General features: G+C 36.9%; 1 protein-coding gene across 1 annotated transcript in view; it reads right to left on the reverse strand.

Annotated features, from left to right (window-relative positions):
* The window catches only part of TBC1D19 (TBC1 domain family member 19), a 115,706-nt gene extending 96,546 nt beyond the window's left edge, over window positions 1-19,160 (reverse strand). Inside the window, 1 exon segment of the mRNA XM_033106673.1 lies at window positions 18,911-19,160. Within this exon segment, the coding sequence (XP_032962564.1) occupies window positions 18,911-19,009 (99 nt within the window). The 5' untranslated portion in view covers window positions 19,010-19,160.
* Window positions 19,161-19,454: the final 294 nt, after the last annotated feature.

Here is a 19,454-nt window from a genome sequence, read left to right on the forward strand (position 1 = left end):
GTAGCTCAGATTCTAGAAGGCTATTTCTTGAGAAGGAATTTGTATTAGGGTGTCTTGTAAGCATTTCAAACCTAAGAAATAAAAAATTGCTCATCTCTTCTACTCACTATCTGGTGCTCTTTCTCTTCTATTTTTTAATCCTCATCCATGTAATTACCATCCACCAGATTTTCCAGATAGAAACTTCAGTTATTCTCAATGCCGCTCTAACTCTTCTAGGATTCAACCCATTCCTGGGAAGATGGTATTGGTGGCAGTGAGTTTTTGGGTTTTTCAATCTCCCTAATTTCCACATAAAAACAGACCAAGCAACTAGGTAGAAAAACCAAAACCCCAAGGAAAAGATGTACAATAAAACTTGGTGATGAGATATGCTCCACAAACCTAAAATACCAGCATCTGTGTACAAACCAATAGACACAAGACCTATATGATATTAGCATCTGTGCGGGAAGAAGCAGAAGGAAGGAGTGGCGTAGTTGATGGATGTAAAAACAGGAGAACTCCAAAGTAGCCAACAAGTATTCACTGGAATATATGATAAGCCAATTTTAGAACAGGAGCTGACACTGGGAGGGGTTCTGTCTAATCCAGTATAACAGATGAGGTCTGAAAAGACTGGAGCAGCCTAGAACCTATGAATTTTTAAAACTGACTCATCAGGGCATCCTTTCCACACAAGGCCACATTGAGGAGAAAATATTGGTAAAGTAATAAAAATTGAAGATGATAGGGAACCAACTTATTATCTTGGAAAGTGGTAAAAGTCATTTATCCTGCCTTTCCTATAGGAATTGTACTATTGGGTAACAAAATAATAGATAAGGGGAAATGTCTCTTTATAAAAGTATTCCAGCTAATAACTAAAACAGATATAATTAAAATATCACCATTTTGCAACCCCTAATGAATTACTAATTCTAGGCATGGAGCAGAAGCAGCTCTTAACCTTGCAAAAGACAACCAGACATTATGTCCTTCTCAGTGAGAGAATACCACTGTCAATGATGTGGCCTCCTGAGTCAGCTCAAGTCTAAGCCTTTGGGTCCAGCTGTCAACTTACAATTCATACAAAGGACAGAGGAACACGTTAAGCTTCATCATGAGTGCGCAATCAGGAAAATCCAGGATGTGAGAAACTCTAAATGTCAAACAGCTCAGCTGTTCAGCTGATAAATTATAAGGAAAAAGAAGGAAAGGAGAGAAAAAACCTGTCAGTTTTAGAGGACTTTAAAAGGCCCACTTTCACCACTTTTATTCAACTTAGTTCTAGCCACAGCAATCAGACAAGAAAAAGAAATAAAAGACCTCCAAGTTGGAAAGGAGGAAGTAAAATTGTCATTACATGCAGACAACATGACACTACACATAGAGAACCCAAAGACTCCACCAAAAAATTATGAGAACTGATAAGCAAATTTAGTAAAGTAGCAGGATACAAAATTAATATTCAGAAATCAGTAGCACTTGTATACACCAATAACAAACTATCAAAAGGAGAAATTAAGAAAACAATCCCATTTATAATTGCTTCAAAAACAATAAAATACTTAGGAATAGATTTAACCAAGGAAGTAAAAGACCTGTACTCAGAAAATTATAAGACACTGAAGAGAGAAATTAAAGAAGATACAAATAAATAGAAACATATACCATGCTCATGCATAGGAAGAATTAATATAGTTAGAATTTCCATACTACTTAAGGCTATATATAGATTCAACGCAATCCCTATCAAATTACCAATGACATTTTTCACAGAACTAGAACATATAATTCTAAAATTTATATGGAACTATAAAGACCCTGAATAGCCAAAGCAATCTTGAGAAATAAGAACAAAGCGGGAGGTATCATGCTACCTGACATCAAATCATACTACAAGACTACAGTAATCAAAACAGCATGGTATTGGCATAAAAACAGACACATAGATCAATGGAACAGAATAGAGAGCCCAGAAATAAATCCATGCCTATATAGTCATTTAATCTATGACAACGGAAGCAAGAATTTACATTGGAGTAAAGACAGTCTATTCAATAAATGGTGCTGGGAAAACTGGACAGAAACATACAAAAAAATGATGCGGGGCCACCTCCTTACACCATAGATAAGAATAAATTCAAAATGGATTAAAGACTTAAACATAAAATCCGAAAACATAAAACTCCTAGAAGAAAATATAGGAAGTAAATTTACAGACATTACCCTGAGTAATATTTTTACTGATATATCCCCTTGGGCAACGGAAGCAAAAGAAAAATTAAACATATGGAATTACATTAAACTAAAAAATTTTTTACAGCAAAGGAAATCATCAATAAAACAAAAAGATATCCTCTTGAATGGGAGAAGATATTTGCCAATGATACATCTGACAGTGGGTTAATATCTAATATTTATAAAACATTCATTCAGCTCAACACCAAAAAATAAACAAACAATTTAAAAAATGGGCAAAGGACATGAAGAGACATTTCTCTACTATGGCCAACAGACATATGAAAATATGCTCACCATCACTAATCATTAGAGAAACAGAAATAAAATCACAATGAGATACCACTTCACTCCGGTCAGAATGGCTACCATCAATAAATCAACAAACAAGTGCTGGGGAGGATGTGGAGAAAAGGGAACCCTCATACACTGCTGCTGGGATTGCAGATTGGTGCAGCCACTATGGAAAACAGCATAGAGGCATCTCAAAAAACTGGAAATGGAACTACCTTATGACCCAGCAATTCCACTCTTGGGTATCTATCCAGAGAAATCCAAAACACTAATTTGAAAAAATATATGTAATAGTGCTGCAGTAAACATATACCCCTATGTTTACTGCAGCACTATTTACAATAGCCAAGACATGGTAACAACTGAATGCCCATCAGTAGATGACTGGATAAAGAAACTGTGGTACATTTATACAATGAAGTATTATTCGGCCATAAAGAAGAATAAAATCTTACAATTTGCAATGACATGGATGTACCTAGAGAATATTATACTAAATGAAATAAGTCTCACAGAGAAACATACCATATGATCTCACTTATATGTAGAATCTAAAGAACAGAATAAACAAACAAACAAAACAGAAATAGACTCAGAGATATAGGGGGGAAAAAAACTGAGGGTTGCTAGGTGGGAAGTGGGTGGGGATGGTGGAGAAGGTAAAGGGATTAGAAAGTACACATTAGTAATTGCAACATAGTCACGGGGATATGAAATACAGTTTGGGGAATATAGTCAATAATGTTGTGAAGATTTTGTAGATCAGATGAGCACTGGACTTATTAGGGGGACCACTTCATAGACTGTGTAGATGCCTGACCACTGGACTAGACACCTGAAGCTGAATAATACAGAATGTTAACTATTAATTAATTAATTAAAAATATCTATATATTATATATAGCTATGATCACAGGATATGGAGTACAGCATAGGGAATAGAGTCAATGGAATTGTAACAGTTAAATACGACAGCAGAGGGGTAGTAGATTGGGGGAGGGGGCTATCACTTTGTGAGGGGTGTAAATGTCTATTACATTGTTTTATACACCTGAAACTAATTTAAAAAATCTTCATTATGAGCTAAAATTGATTCCCCTTAAAATTTGTCACCCCACCTCCACCCCAATATCACAGAAAATAAGCCTAATCCCTTTTCTGTGAGATACCTACAAATATTCAAAGATGGCTATTGTGTCTTTCCTAAAAGCTTCTCTTCTCAAGGTCACAAATATTTCCAGGTTTCTTGAAGTTCTCCTCCTATGACAGATTCTTCTTACCACTCTGGCCATTCCTCTTTGAGCATTCATTCCACTAGACCATTGACTGACTCTCAAACGTTTAAGTCTCAGGACACTTATAAATTACTAATGATCTAAGAGTGGATGGTGTCCACTGATAATTTACAGTATTAGAAATTAAAACAGAAAAATCAAACCTCTTTGCTTATTAGTACAGCAGTTCCTCAAAAAATATCATAATAATTCAAATACCATCTGATTCTGCAATTCTAGTTCTGGGTACATACTCAAAGGAACTGAAAGCAGGGACTTGAACAGGTACTTGTACACTCATGTTCACAGCAGCATTATTCACAATAGCTAAAATATGGAAGCAAACCAAGTGTCCACAGACAAATGAATACATAAACATAACTGGCATGCACATACAATGGAATACTATTCAGCCTTAAAAAGGAAGAAAATTCTGACACATCTGCAGCATGGATGAACTTTGAACATTATAAGTGAAATAAACTAGTCACAGGAAAACAAATAAAGCAGGTCCTCAAATAATATCATTTCGTTCAACGCCATTTCGTTATAAAATTGATGAGATGCCATCGGAACTTAACTCTCGTTTATGTCAATTAGTCTGTGGTAAAATTGGTTTCGTTATACAACATTTTACTTATAAACACAGACTATCCATGATGTTAAGTGAGGACTTACTGTACCATATGATCCCACTTATAATAAGGTAGAATAGTCAAATTCAAATAGACAGAAAGTAGAATGGTGGTCGCCAGGGGTTGTGTGGGTCAGGAAATCGGGAGTTATTGTTTACTGGGTACAGACTTTCAGTTTGGGATGATGAAAAAGTTCTGGAGATGTGTGAATATACTTAATATCACTGAACTATACACTTAAAAATGACTAAAATGGTAAATCTTATGTATATTTTACCACAATAAAAATCATTTAACTCATCTAAAAATAACAATATTTATTGTTTATTAACCTAAATATTTTTATTTAAAAGAACTGTATTTTCAGAAACAAAAATGAATGAGAAAAAGAGGCACTGTTTTACATTTTTGCAAATCTGATGCTTGGCTTAATAGAAGATAGCTGGATTCTTCAATTTGCTGTGATATTCCATCTGTGACACTAGCTTGTTCTGATTGATGTATATGAAAAAAAATCAGTGTCACGCAGATATGTAACCGGAAAAGAGAAGGATATTGTAATGTCCTTTCCTAATAAGGCTGATATTCTTCTTTGATAGTATACCAAAATTTGACAAGTAGTAATTTCCTCAAGGTTAGTTGCAATGTTGAATCTGAATATCAATAAACTTTTCATACTTTATTACATAAACATGATCGATCTGCCTTGCACTTTGAATCAATCTTCTACTTATACATGATTTTGTAACATTAAGCATTGATCATTTCAAATATATCGATTAACTAAGTGATGCAGTGGACACATTTCATTAAACAATATCCAAAAAGTAACATTTCTTAATATCACCATCAATATCATTAGAAAAATCTTTAAGTATTGGGAAGCCATCAAGTTCACAGTGGTGGATACAAGTTTTACAGAATCTAATATTTATTTAAAGCTTGAATTTTATCATTGGCAACACATAATGGTTTCCTTGAAGTGAGGCTCACTTTGCTCATTTTTGAGAAAATATCTACCAAATACCTAAGTCTGAATAACAATAGTTTGTCAATTGCTCTTTGAAGTAAAAATGGTGTTTCACTAACAACAACAAAAAAGCAGTTCTGCTTGTAACTCAATCAATTAATTGCAGGAGTGCTTTCCCTCTAGATAATCATCTTATTTTAATATACAGCAGAAGTGCCTTATGCATACTTTCTATTTCCTGAAACAGAATATTAAAATGATGTATATTGAAGAAATGAGATTTAATATAATTAATAATTGTTTACTGTTTCATCAAGGGCACTCAAGTAAAACTGGCTTTTTTTTTTTTTTAACTGTAAATGTGTGGTGGTGAAGAGTATAATGACTACTAGTACAGTTTGGTACCAATTCCCTGATTTGTGCTAAGACACCAGCAATTAAATCCACTGCCATTGCTTTTTACCATCAGCACAAATGTCAGCACAATAAGATTTTCTTTTTTAAAACAGGTATTATTGTATTATATATTATATTATACTATATTATACTATATTATACTATATTATACTATATTATACTATATTATACTATATTATACTATATTATACTATACTATACTATACTATATTATATTATATTATATTATATTATATTATATTATATTATATTAACTAGTTTTGACCTGGAAGTGTCTTAGGGACCACCAGGGGTCCACAGACCATACTTTAAGAACTACTGCACTGGACTACAGGCTTCTTGAGGACAAGTGTCTTTCATCACTGTCCCCAACACCCTGCACAATAGCTGTCACACAGTACTTCAGAAATATGTTTCCAGTGAATGCATTCGCACTACAGGTTCCTTTGATCTACACCTGCAAAACCCCATGGGAAACACAAAACAAATAAGACATTGTCCTTGTTCTCTGGAATTTTAGTCCAGAAAAGAAAAGAGCCAATAAAAAAATAAAACTAATTCCACTATAAGAAAGAAAATACGTTACAGCAGAGGTATCATTCATAGAGAAAGGAACAATTACGCGTAATTCTCATCGAAGGAACTGGACAAGGGGAGCAAAGGCGTGGGGATGCTCTGTGCACTGACAGGCTGTGGAAACGTGGAAGCTCCGATGCACGTGGGAAGGAATGAAGTGGAGGATGGAGCTGGAACACTCTGCTCTATTCCTGTCCATCTCACCGGTGCCAGATGAATGTTCCTAAAAACCACCCTCCTCAAAATACCTCATTGACCCCTTCCCTGCCTATAGAATAAAGGCCAACTCATTCTGGCATTTACAATCCTGTAAAAATCTAGACCCACCCAACCTATCTAACCTTGTCTCTCTAGAAGCGCCCTCCAACCGAGAACTTCGGCTTGGCCTTCTCACCGTTCCTACACTGGGAATACACTCCCATCGTACCACGTTGGGTGCCATCCAAGGCTTCTCCATCCCAGACAGTTCCTTTCAGTATAATTTGTAAACTACGATAAGCCTATTCATTTGCATTCTTCTTCCAACAATTACTTGAACACGTTCTGTGTGGCAGTTGCTGGATATAAAAAGAAAAATAAGACAGAGTTCTCCTCACTCTTGAACTCACAGTGCATTGAGGGACATAAACAAAAAGCTAAGGGAGAAGTGATTAAAGAAAGGACACGGTGCCCTCTCCCACATCAACCTCCAAGCATACTTATCATTAACATAATTCTTTTGGACTTTGTTTAATTTCTCTCAAGAGTCCATCACCACCACAGAAGAGAGGCTCATCAAAACATGTTGAATTGGATATCCCCATTTCTTCCTAATACTTTTGAATCGACCAGATTTGTTTCTGTAATCTTAGTCCTCCCAGTGGACATGGCTTGTAGCCAGGAATGAGTTTTCGTTTCAAATTTAGTTGGAAATGTTGGCTCTGTACAAGCTGACCATGCCCTATGCTCAATCTGGGTTGTATAACTGGAGCCCTGCTCTGGTTTCTCTCACCTAGAGATGGCTCCCTCACTGGCTTTCTTTAGCTGATATCCCCAAGCTGATCCACTTCTCTGCCAGCATTGGCTGGCTGGCTCACACCCCCTTACTCTGCCCACATCTTTACTTCTTAGCCTCCTTTCATAATAGACTTTATGCCTGAAACAGTCTTCAGTTCACATTTAGTAATCTGTCTTTCCCCTCTCATTTCAACTTGGCCTTCTCTAATTCAAGAATCTTACACGACCTTCTCTAAGCAACTCAGTGCTGAAATAAAACATGACGAGATATACTTACGCAAAGTAAACTCACATTTTAATAGTTATCTTATCCCTCAGGTACGTATATTCTATGACAACAAGAGGTTCCTTATTTTGAAATTTATTTGTTCACTGTCTTACTTTCCAGGGTTAAAGGACATGGCAGTAGCCAAGGAACATATGAGTGAGGATGATACCACTCCTTGACTTACACCAAACATAATCAGAGTCCCTGAATTATTAATTTATATGTCATCGGGAGTAGTGCAATCTGGAGCTTTCCCTAGTATGTGCCAAATACCACCCTAGAGAGAAAAAAAAAGACAGAAGATAGTAAGCTCTAATCACGGCACAGGAATTCAATACCAATATATGTTCTGTCTATCCATGCCTTACAAAAAATATATTTACTTGAAATCAACTTAATTAAATCCATTTAATTTTCATTTCCCTAAAATAAATAATAAATGGACAGCTTCTTCTCTCCTTTTTATGGTCTTGAAATTCTCTGTACATGGTACCTATTTCTGATAATGATGAGTACAAAACAAACAATACTTGAAGTATAATCCCATAAGTTTTTTAGTAAAGAGACACTAGCATTAAGATGCTCTGGGGTTCTATCTAGACTTGTGACAACATCCTATCCTTTGTATTATTTCTTCTCTCTCCAGCTTTCTTCCTTTCACAATTCTATTATTTATAGTAACAATCTGAACAAAAAGACTTACTAAATAGTTAATGGAATGGAAATGACATGAGGTTTTACACAACGTCCATTTTAAATACAAATAACACACAATCCAAAATAATAATGCTGATCTAGTGTTAGACATCAAATTTGAATTTAGGCTATTATTCTAGTGCCTAGAGGATGAGTGAGCAAATTCAATTTTAAGATGCAGGTTTACTTCATAACAACGTAACTCAGGAAACTCAGAAATAAAAAACATAACCCTTTCTTAGAAACACAGAACTCCATGTTATCACACTAAGATCTTAAATAATTAAACTTCAATATATAAAAGGATATATTACAATACAGTCTGTGTTTAATTATAATACAAAAAGAGAAGCAATAGTGGTAGGGAAAAATCTAAAAATCATTTATATTGGTTTTGACATGTTCTGTGTGTGCTTTTATTTTTCTAATTAAGTTGAACCAACACTGCTCTAACACTTTCTGAGTATACTCAAACAGACAAAATGGAGGCAGTCCAAAAAATGCTGGTGACAGGAAAATGCCCTCTAGAATAAATTTTTAAAGACAGGTAACAAATAAACATCCAATTATTTAAAAGTATATTATCAAAGCTGATTGTAAAACTGCCTTTTAAGAGTTAGCTGATTTCTATTAAATGGGTATAGAATTTGTGCTACTGGATATAAACTAAAGTTGTCATCACATATTTTTCAAGCCCAAGATTGCATTACTTTTAAAAGATCTCTATATTTTTTATAAATTTTTATAGTATAGGTCTATTATTTTATTTCTCTTAAGAACTAGTCAAACACACATTTGTGAGTGTCCCATGTAGTCATCTCCTTACCCTGCTTTATCTTTCTTTCTATGCCCTTGCTCGACTTTTTATTACATCAAGGCAATTAACTGTCTGATGATATATTTATGCCTATGCTGTATATTATTAAATAGCCTATCATCGTCTTGCAGTATCTTGTAATTATACACATTAATATTTATGGAGCAAAATGTATGAATTTTCACACTAAGTGTGGTGAATAAAGATATATAATCCTATATTTGAAATTCCAAAACTTGGAAAAGCATTGAAAATCAAAGTTTTTTCATAACTGAATTGGTGGCTAAATATGTCCTGACTTGAATTCATTTAAGAGCAAAATGTGATCTGACCTGAATTGACATGAGACTATTTAGTCCTTTATTTACCACACTTAGTGTGAAAATTCATACATTTTGCTCCATAAATATTAATGTGTATAATTACAAGATCCTGCAAGACCATGGTAGGCTATTAAATAATATACAGCATAGGCATAAATTAGCTTTCAAAAACTGGAAGAACATATGAATTCCAAAACAAATCTGGCCCCAGGTTTCAGATCGTGGTTTGTAAACCTGTATTTATTTGTAACACTATCATCTCTTCATGAGGGCAGAACTTTATCTTATTCACTGTTGTATCCCCTGGGCCTACTATGTGCCTGACACATACTAAATACTCTTAAAATTCAACGATAACAAAACACCCAATTAAACAAATGTGTAAAAGATCTGAACAGAGGACGTACGGGTGGCAAATAAACATATGAAAAGATGCTCAGTATGACGTGCCATTAAGGAATTGCAAATTTAAATAACAGTGAGATATTACAACATACCCATTAGAATGGCTAAAATCTAAAACACTGGTAACACCGAATGCTGTGAGGATGTGGAGCAACAGAAACTGTCATTCATCGCTGGTGGGAATGCAAAATGGTGCAGCCGCATCAGAAGACAAGCTGTCAGTTTCTAACAAAGCTAATCATAGTCTTAACCATATAATCCAGCAATCACGCCAAAGGAGTTGAAAACGTATGTTGACACAAAAATCTTCCCAGGAATGTTTATAGCAGTTGTATTTATACACAACTGTGAAAACTTGGAAGCAACCAAGACATCCTTCAATAGGTGAATATATAAACAAACTGTGATACATCCACATGATAAAATATTATTCAGAAAGAAATACATAGAGGAACATAATGTATATTGCTAAGTGAAAGAAGCCGGTTAGAAAAGCCTACATAAGGTATAATTCCAACTATATGGTATTCTTAAAAACAAAACTATAGAGACAGTAAAAAATAAATAAATCAATTAATGGTTGCCAGGAGCTTGGGAGAAGAGGGAGGAATGGGTAGGTGGGGCACATAAGATTTTCAAGGCAGAGAAACTATTCTATAAGATACTGGAATAGTGGACACATGACATTATACCTTGTCAAAACCCATAGAACTGTACAACATAAAGAGTGAACCCTGTATCTATGAATTTTTGTTTCTTTATTTGTTTGTCTTGTTCCTTTGTTGCTTTCAGTTTTATATCCCACATATCAGTGAAATCATATGGTTCTCGACTTTCTCTGTCTATTTCGCTTAGCATAATAATCTCAAGATCCAACCATGTTGTCGCAAATGGCACTATTTCATCTTTTCTTATGGCAGAATAGTATTCCATTGTGTGTATATATCACATCTTTATCCAATTACCTATCAAAGGATGCTATGGTTGTTTCCATGTCTTAGCCACCGTAAATAAAGCTGCAATGAACATCAGAGTACACATATCTTTGCGAATAAATGTTTTCGGATTTTTTGGATATATACCCAGAAAGGGGATTGCTGGGTCACATAGTTCAGTCATTATCAGAGGGGAGGAGGATGACAGATGAGGGTAAATGAGGTCAAATATATGGTGATGGAAGGAGAACTGACTCTGGGTGGTGAGCACACAATGTGATATACAGATGATGTAATACAGAATTGTACACTTGAAACCTATGTAATTTTACTAACCATTGTCACCCCAATAAATTTTAATGAAAAAATAAATAAGTAAATAAATAAAGAGTGAACCTGATGTAAACTGAGGACGTTGATGATAATTTACCAATATTGTTTCACGAATTGCCACAATGTATCACACTAATAGGGAAAACTATGTGTGTGTGGGGGGGGAAGAATGTCCGGGAACTCTGTATCTTCTGCTCAATTATTCTGCAAACCTAAAACTATTCTAAAAATAAAGCCTACAAATTTAAAAAAAAACACAACTTCCCCAAATAAAATCTGAGACACAGGTTTCACTGGAGAATTCTTTCAAACTTTTAAGGAAAAAAAAACAACCACAACAATCTCATAATACTCTTGCAGCAAATAGAAAATAAAAAAGAAAGGAACACTTCCCTACTCATTTTATCAGGCCAGCATAACCCTGATATAAGACTTGTCAAAGACATTACAAGAAAGGAAAATTATAGACCAATCTTTCTCGTGGATACAGATATAATTCTTAAACACTTATTACTGGAGTTCTGCTTATGCATAGGATATAAAAAAGCCAGTATAAGAAATGTCACTCCCACCCTAACAATGAGAAAAAGTGGTATAATCTACAAAATCATAATTTTTGAACCCATCAGAAAACTGAAGATGTAAGACAATCAAGTGAATTAAATTCTAAAGAGTAACAAGAGGGAACTCCAAACTATTATATTTTACCTTTGGCAAAGCACAGGAGGAAAAGGTGGCTATCATACAAGTGAGAAAGAAGGAGTCGGCTAATCAGCTAAAAATTTAACTGTTATAGATTAGATGTGGGCTACCGTGTCAGTTTAGAATGACTGGGAGCCCAAAGCACAAAGGGAATTCACACTCCCCTGCATGCTCTTTTCCATAGGTCTCTACCAGGTGCCCCCACAAAAGACTGGGGGAAGAGCAGGAAACTGCAGAAAGGCCCTTTCTGTGGCACAGGTGTGCAAGAATGATAGACCGCCATTGCAGAACAAGCATAAAACAATGTCAGCTTGTCCAAACTCTCCTCTGATGTGAGAGTAAAGCCTTAAACCTTTAGGGGAGGGTTCAGAAACCAAACCACTTTGAACACAAGGCAATAATTCATTGTTTCTGGGGGTGAGATAGATGCAAAAATCATCTTCCTCATGGAAAGGTAAGAAAACTCTCCTGGGTCCAGGATCCTGCACCAGCACAAAGCAGAGGTAAGCCAGCACTAGGAGGAACAGGATTCCTCTTTCACCTGTTACCTGCCACAGATACAAGGCAGAGTTTGGCTGCCAAAGGCAGAAGAGGCAGAAATACTGAGAAAGACCCACGCCCAGCGCACATGGACTGAGACAGGACCAGGGGAATAGAGAACATCTGTACCTGCGTGAGTCAGGATTGAGTAACAAACAACAGACTACTGCTGAGGAAGGACTAAGAGATGGAGAGAGGCGTCCCTGTGTGGCACAGAGAAGCAGAGACAGATGCAAGCTGAGGATGTAGTAGAAACACTGAGAAAAGCCCTCTAATGCCCCCATCCCTTTCTAAGGACAAAGTTACAGCAGTACACCAAATCTGAAGCCTGTGGCGCACGCAAGCCGATGACAGTAATAACAAAACGTGAACCTGGCTTGCCTCCTGTCTGTATTGACTGAAGTCTCCACACTCAGTAAGGATAGAGAACACTGGAACAAAACTGTCAATCTATTTGACCTAATGGATATTTATAGAAAAGCCACAGCAGAATGCTAATGCTTTTCCAGTACACATGGAACATTCAACAAAATAAATAACCTAAATAGCCCTGCATATATTTTACTAATTAAATTTTTTATTAAAAATGTTCCCACAAAGGAAACTCCAGGCCCTGATGACCTTACTCAGAATTCTACCAGATACATAAGGAAGAAATAATATTAATTCCACACAACTCCCTCCAGAAAAGGAACAAAGGGAATACTTCCCAACTCAGTTTATGAGATCAGCGTTATCTGATATCAAAACTAGACAGAGATGTTAAAACTATAAACCATTTTTTAATGAAAATGCAAGCAAAATCTTCAACAAAATATTAGCAAATATTATCAAAAAATATATAAAAAAGGATAATGCATTGTAACAAAGTGGAATTTATCTCAGGAATGCAAAATTGGTTCAAAATTCAAAACCAATCAATATTGCTCACTATATCAACATACTAAAAAGAAAAATCACATGAGCATCTTTACAGATACATGAAAATTACTAAACAAAATTCAACATTCATTCACAATAAAACTCTCAGAAACTAAGGAATAGAACAGACCTCTTCAACCTAACAAAAAGCACCTATACAACATTGCACCAGAGGCACTATCCAGTGTAACAAGGCAAGAAAACGAAATCAAAGGCATACAGATTAGAAATAAAGAAGTAAAAATTATCTTTATTCACATATGAAACGTGCTTGGAAAATCCTAAGCAATCCGCAAAAAAGGTACTATAACTGAGTAAGTTTAGTAAGGTCGCAGGATACATAGTAAGTAGACAAATATCAATTGTGTTTCTGTATACAAACAAGAAACAATTGGAAAGATTTTCTTTTTATCAATCTCAACTTCTTTTCTGAGTGTGGAGAATGCAAAGGCAAGAACTGGAACTGCACAAAGAAGTCAGGGGAGAAAAATATGACTTGCAAACGCCAGCCTGTCTCAGCACAAGCTGAAGAGGAACAGCGGGCTGCTGGTGAACCAAGTACACAAGAAGCTCAGGGAAGGGAACCAATCGAAAAAGATCTGTGAAAGATGGTGGAGCTTCCTGTCCACAAAAGATGGCACAAGGCAATGAAAGAGCAAGACTTCAGATGAGGATACCAATTCCTCCATTACCCTCTAAACTGCCACCAATCAACTTGCTTCACCAAGACATAGTGAGGGCCTGGTGCCAGCAATGAAAGCTGGCCACCAAAGGCTTGAAATTGGAAGCATGTAAGAGACTCTGCGATTATCCTCACCCTAATCAAAAGGATGTCACAGCAATGGAGGCCAAGAGCCTGACAAAATCACAAAGGAAATTTAAGATGGGAAAGGGAGAATGAGTCTGGAAAGTTCTGATCCTTCTAAAGTGACTGCTTCTCCTGAGCAAGGGGCGCCTGCTCTCCTTGAGGGAATGGGCAATGTCGTGGTGACAATGTCCGCCCTGGATGATATGTTTGTTCCTGGACCAGAACTGCAGCCGGAGCTGGGAAGATGGAGACAGAGGAATCACAAGAGGCCTTGGGTCAGGTGGTGTGTGGTCCACGGGCGAGGTCTCCCAGCGGATACAGAGGGTTGGGTCCAGCTACAGTCTTATGCTGGGCAAGCCTGGGTTCCTGAAAAACAAGGGAGACTGTGTGCACTCTTCTTGCTGCCTGCCTGCCACTTTCCACCCTCGAACCTGGAGGATAATATGCTGTGTCCCAAATGTGTTCATAGGAATAAGGGGTTGATGCAAAGCCTCCAATGAGATTACAATGCCAGGAAAAGGGATATAGCTATGATTATAATTAACAGTGGAAAGGAGACTACTATCAACTCCGTGGTGCTACTGACAGCTGAACTCCAGGCTGCTCCACACCCTGCATGCTTCCTGCTTAGAGAAGGCACACAGACTGGTGGGGTGCAGATGTTACCCGCAGATGCCCAACAATGCCTTGTGTCTGCATTGGTTGGGATACAGAGTGTTATGTTTTAAAATGGAAAAGCATTTCACAAATTATCATTCATTGCAGTTAATAAGATGAAAAAGTGAAAAAGTGATTACTCTTCTGAAATAGAAGTGACCTCAGCATCTCTTTTAAAGGGGAAGCTGGAGCTGAGCCTTGTGTAGGGGTTAAAGTGAAGAAACAATGTGCTGCTGTCCTGGATTCCCCCCGCAGAATGCCGACTCCTCCAGGGGCTGCTGCCTTCTAATTCTGAGTTCAGTGGCTTCTAACTCTTGACTGTTTTAAGCCAAAGGGAACGCTGTTATTCTCTCCAGTCCCCAAAACACATTCTTAATATACAACACAACATTTTTCGAAGTTTTCTTAACCTGAGATTTCTCTGATGTGATGCGTCTCTGGGATAAAAACATGGGGCACTTGGTCAGTGTTATTTCCACTTGTAATTGTTTTGCATATTCTTACTGATTAAAAATGTTCAAGGTTACTTCTGAATCAGAAATACATAATATGTTTAAAATGTGTGTATAAAATAATTCATCTATTGTATTTAGGAAACTATGTATTGTACGCAAATTAGTGTTCTTAATAGGATTAAGCCAAAAGGCATGATTATTAGTGGTCAGAATTTTTCAGTGTAATAAATAATACACACGTTTTTCTTATTACATCTTATTTTGTTTATTCTTTTTTCTTTTTAACTTTTTTCCTTATTTTCATTGGATTGCTCAAATTTCTATTCTATTTCTTTCCCCTCTGCCTTTATTAATTTGGGAATTTTACTTTGCTTTCTGATTCTGCTTATAGGTAGCTCCCTATTCCTAACACACTAAAATAAACTTAAAATTCTCTCTCTATAAAATCATGTCCTATCACTAACATGGTTTATTTACCCCTCCTCACTTCCCCTGACAAGATAAAAATCTCTAAAGTCATGTTTATTCCCCAACTCTCCCTAAAATCCACATGCCTTTCCCAAAATTCCTATAGAGTTTTAACTACTTTATTCTATTCCCCCCCTTGCTGTCCCAGAATATCGTTTCAAGGAAGAGAGACACGTTGTAGCTATATACTCGGAGCCTCAGATGAATTCCGTGGCAAAGGTGGTGTGATGACCTTGACTGGAGCAAGCTAAGCAAAGAGCCATTTTCCCAGCTGGAAATTAAAGTTAACAGCCACAAAAATATGTCTGTGCCCACAAGCACATGTGTGGTGTGTTCATGTGTGTGAGGGGCAACAGGAATGTGATGTGAGAAATCTGGTATCAGCCCTCCACCCTTCGCTGGGCTCCAAGGGGCAGTTAAGACTCCAAGGGTTGGTGCCTAAGTACCAGCTCTGGAGTTGGCCCCTGACCAACACACTGCGGACTGAGGCAAATTAATCTGCGTGAAGAAAGCCTGTGCACTCACTGACAGGAAGCAAAAGTGGAAGTGGGCACATTTCCAAGGATCCCTAGCCCTAAGGAGCAGAGGTGGGGAGAAGGAAATAGATGGGAAGACTTTTAAATACTAATTCACTGAATTGGAATTAATTTACCTTAAAGTGCCTCAAGTAAATTTCTACATTTGGCAAGAATGGGGCTTAAAGACAAAAATTGGTTATGTCCACCTTAAACAAGTATTCAAAATTATCACCGGGAATGATACAAACAAATGTGTTTTCTGATTGGCTACAATATACGACTGATACTACTGTTGCCAAAAAGATCTAACAGGAATCTACTCACAAGGAAGCAAACAGTCCTGATTATACCTGTTGTCCCAGCATAATTAAATGAGCTTACTTTGTTTTGTGTGGGAGTTCCTTAGGCGTATCCATATGTAAAAATCCACAGAGCTCTGTGCTTAAGAAGTATATGTTTTACTATAGGCAAGTTATAGATTACTTTTTTAAAGTGTTATGGTTTGAATGATAAAATATAGTTCTAGTCAAAAGGATGTTTTGGAATAATTGGGGAAATTTGTGTTGTACCAACTTTTATGTTTGAAAAATTCTAAACAAAAACTTTAATTTTAAAATAAAAAAAGAAACAATTGGAAATTGAAGTGAGAAGAAATGTCAACATTTAAAATAGCATCAAAAAACATGAAATACTTAGGGGAAAATCTTAACAAAATATTTGCAAGATTCGTATACTGAAGTGTAAAACTGACACTGACAATAGAAAATAAAGAAGATATAAATAAATGGAGAGATAAAGTATATTCATGGGTCAGAAAATTCAATATTGTTAAGAGGTCAATTCTCCCCACATTGATCTAGAATTCAACAGAATCCTAATCCAAATCCAAGCAAGTTTTTTTGTAGTAATTTACAAAATGAGTTACCTGATTTCAAGACTTACTCTAAAGATACAAAAATCAAAAGTGTGGTTATTAGCGTAGTGATAGACAAATTTATCAATGGAACAGAATAGAGAGCCAGAAATAGTTTGTGTGTGTGTGTGTGTGTGTGTGTGTGTGTGTACTAAATTGATTTTCAACAAAGGTACCAAGGAAATTAACAAATAGGCATTAGAAAGAAATAGGTATAGTATAGTACTGGACATCCACACGCAAAAAAAAAAAAAGGCTTTACATTGCATCATATTAAAAAATTAACTCAAAATGAATCACAGATCCAAATGTAAAAGCTAAAACTACAAAACTTCTAGAACAAAACAGTAAAAGATTCGTAAGTAGGGCACAAAAAGCACAAATCATAAAAGAAGAAACTGATAAAAAAAATTACGTGTCATCAAAATTAAAAATTTTTGCTATTTGAAAGACCTGGTTAAGACAATAAAAAGATAAGCCACAGACTTGGAGAAAATATTTGCAAGATGCATATCTGATAAAGGACTGTGTCATATAGAAAGAATCCTTACAATTCAACAATAAGAGAACAAACACAACTTTTTTAATGGGTAAAAGATTTGAACAGGATACTTCACCAAAGAAGATATAAACCTGATAAGATGCTCAGTATCATTAGTCATTAGGGAAATGTAATTCAGCCACAATGGGATTCATCGTGCTCCTACCGAGGAGTGTAATTAATAAATGAAGACTAATTAATAAAAAACTGACATCAAGTACTAGCAAGGAGGCAGAGAACTGAAACTCTCATAATTGGTGGTGAAAACACAAAATGCTACAGCTAATTTGGAAAAGTCTGACAGATTTTTATGAAATTAAACATACACTTACCATACATTTCAGTAATTCTCCTCCTAGGTATTTATCCCAGAGAAAAGAAAACAAATATTCAAACAAAAACCTATAAATTATATATCAGCTTGCATATATTAAAATGTATATATCAGCTTTACTCATAATCTCTACAACCAGAAACAACTCATTATAACTGAAATGCCCAGCAACCAATGAATGGATAAACAAGTAGTGGTCTATCCAAACAATGAAATACTACTTAGCAATAAAAAAGGAACAGAACTACTGAAATATCAACAACATGATGAATCTCAAAAGCATCATGATAAATGACAGAAACCAGGCACAAAAACTTACATACTGTACGTCTCCATTAATATGACATTCACACACACACACACACACACACACACACACACACAAAGGCAAAGATCTCCTAGTCAATCTCTGCATCCAAAGAACCTAGCACATTGGAAAATAATAAATGCAGGGTAGATGGATAGAGAGATTATTATTGCAGGGAGGGTCGAGTGCAAAAAGGTGACAGACTGACACTAAAGTAAAAAGGCACCTGGGGCCCAAACCCACCTACAGAACATTAAAACGAAGGAGTGATCCAACCTACCTCCACTGATTCCAGCTGTTAAAAAAATTAAACCCCGTAATGGACTGCAACGTGAATGAAGAGCCTCAGCGTTTCTCTGGCCTGAAGAAAGGCATGATGCGCCCCACCCTTCTGTAAAAATCTATTACCCCACGCACGAGGCTGAGCAAGTGGACCTTACACCTGGAAGAGAGGTTTTCCGTGCACAGGAGCGGAGCTGGAGAGACCAGAGGGGGACCCTGGCTCAGGTCAGCGGGGTGCAGCACACCGGGCACCGCCGCAGCCCCGCCCGTCTCCATCCCTTCCCACACTCTGCCTCACTTACCCAGGCCTGCCGTTCCAACTGAGCGTACAAATTGGAGCCCTTGAGCTTTTGAACTATCTGAGCAATAGTGAGAGATAGATCCGACTCCTCCTGCAACATTTCCCCTGCCCTAGCCCGCCGAGCAGCGGGGACAGGCCGCCGGCGCGAAGAGAACAGGCTACCGGGTCCCACTTAGGGCTACTGACACTTCTCCGGGACCTTATTACGCTGGGACTCCTCCAGCGGGCGTTACCAGGCAACTGCCGGGCCTTGGGTCCGTTCCTCTCTGGTCCCCCCCGCGCCTGAAGGTCCCAGCACCTGCGTTCCGTTTGCAGAAAACGACCTGCTAAGGAGTAGCTTTTTATTGCATTGTTCCTGCTTCGTCTGTAGTTTAAAGGCAAGAAGAGGAGCTCTTTCCTCCAAAGCCACGGGTCCTCCGATGTACGAGGGGAATTCAGAGAGTTGTTTATTTTTGTATTTTCTTATAAAGGATCATTCATCTTCCACCTTTCAATCTCCGCAGAAACGGGGCTATGCACACAATGACATGTGGAATTACTGCTTG

The sequence above is a fragment of the Rhinolophus ferrumequinum genome, chromosome 5 (genome assembly GCF_004115265.2).
Source record: "Rhinolophus ferrumequinum isolate MPI-CBG mRhiFer1 chromosome 5, mRhiFer1_v1.p, whole genome shotgun sequence".
Lineage (NCBI taxonomy): Eukaryota > Metazoa > Chordata > Mammalia > Chiroptera > Rhinolophidae > Rhinolophus > Rhinolophus ferrumequinum.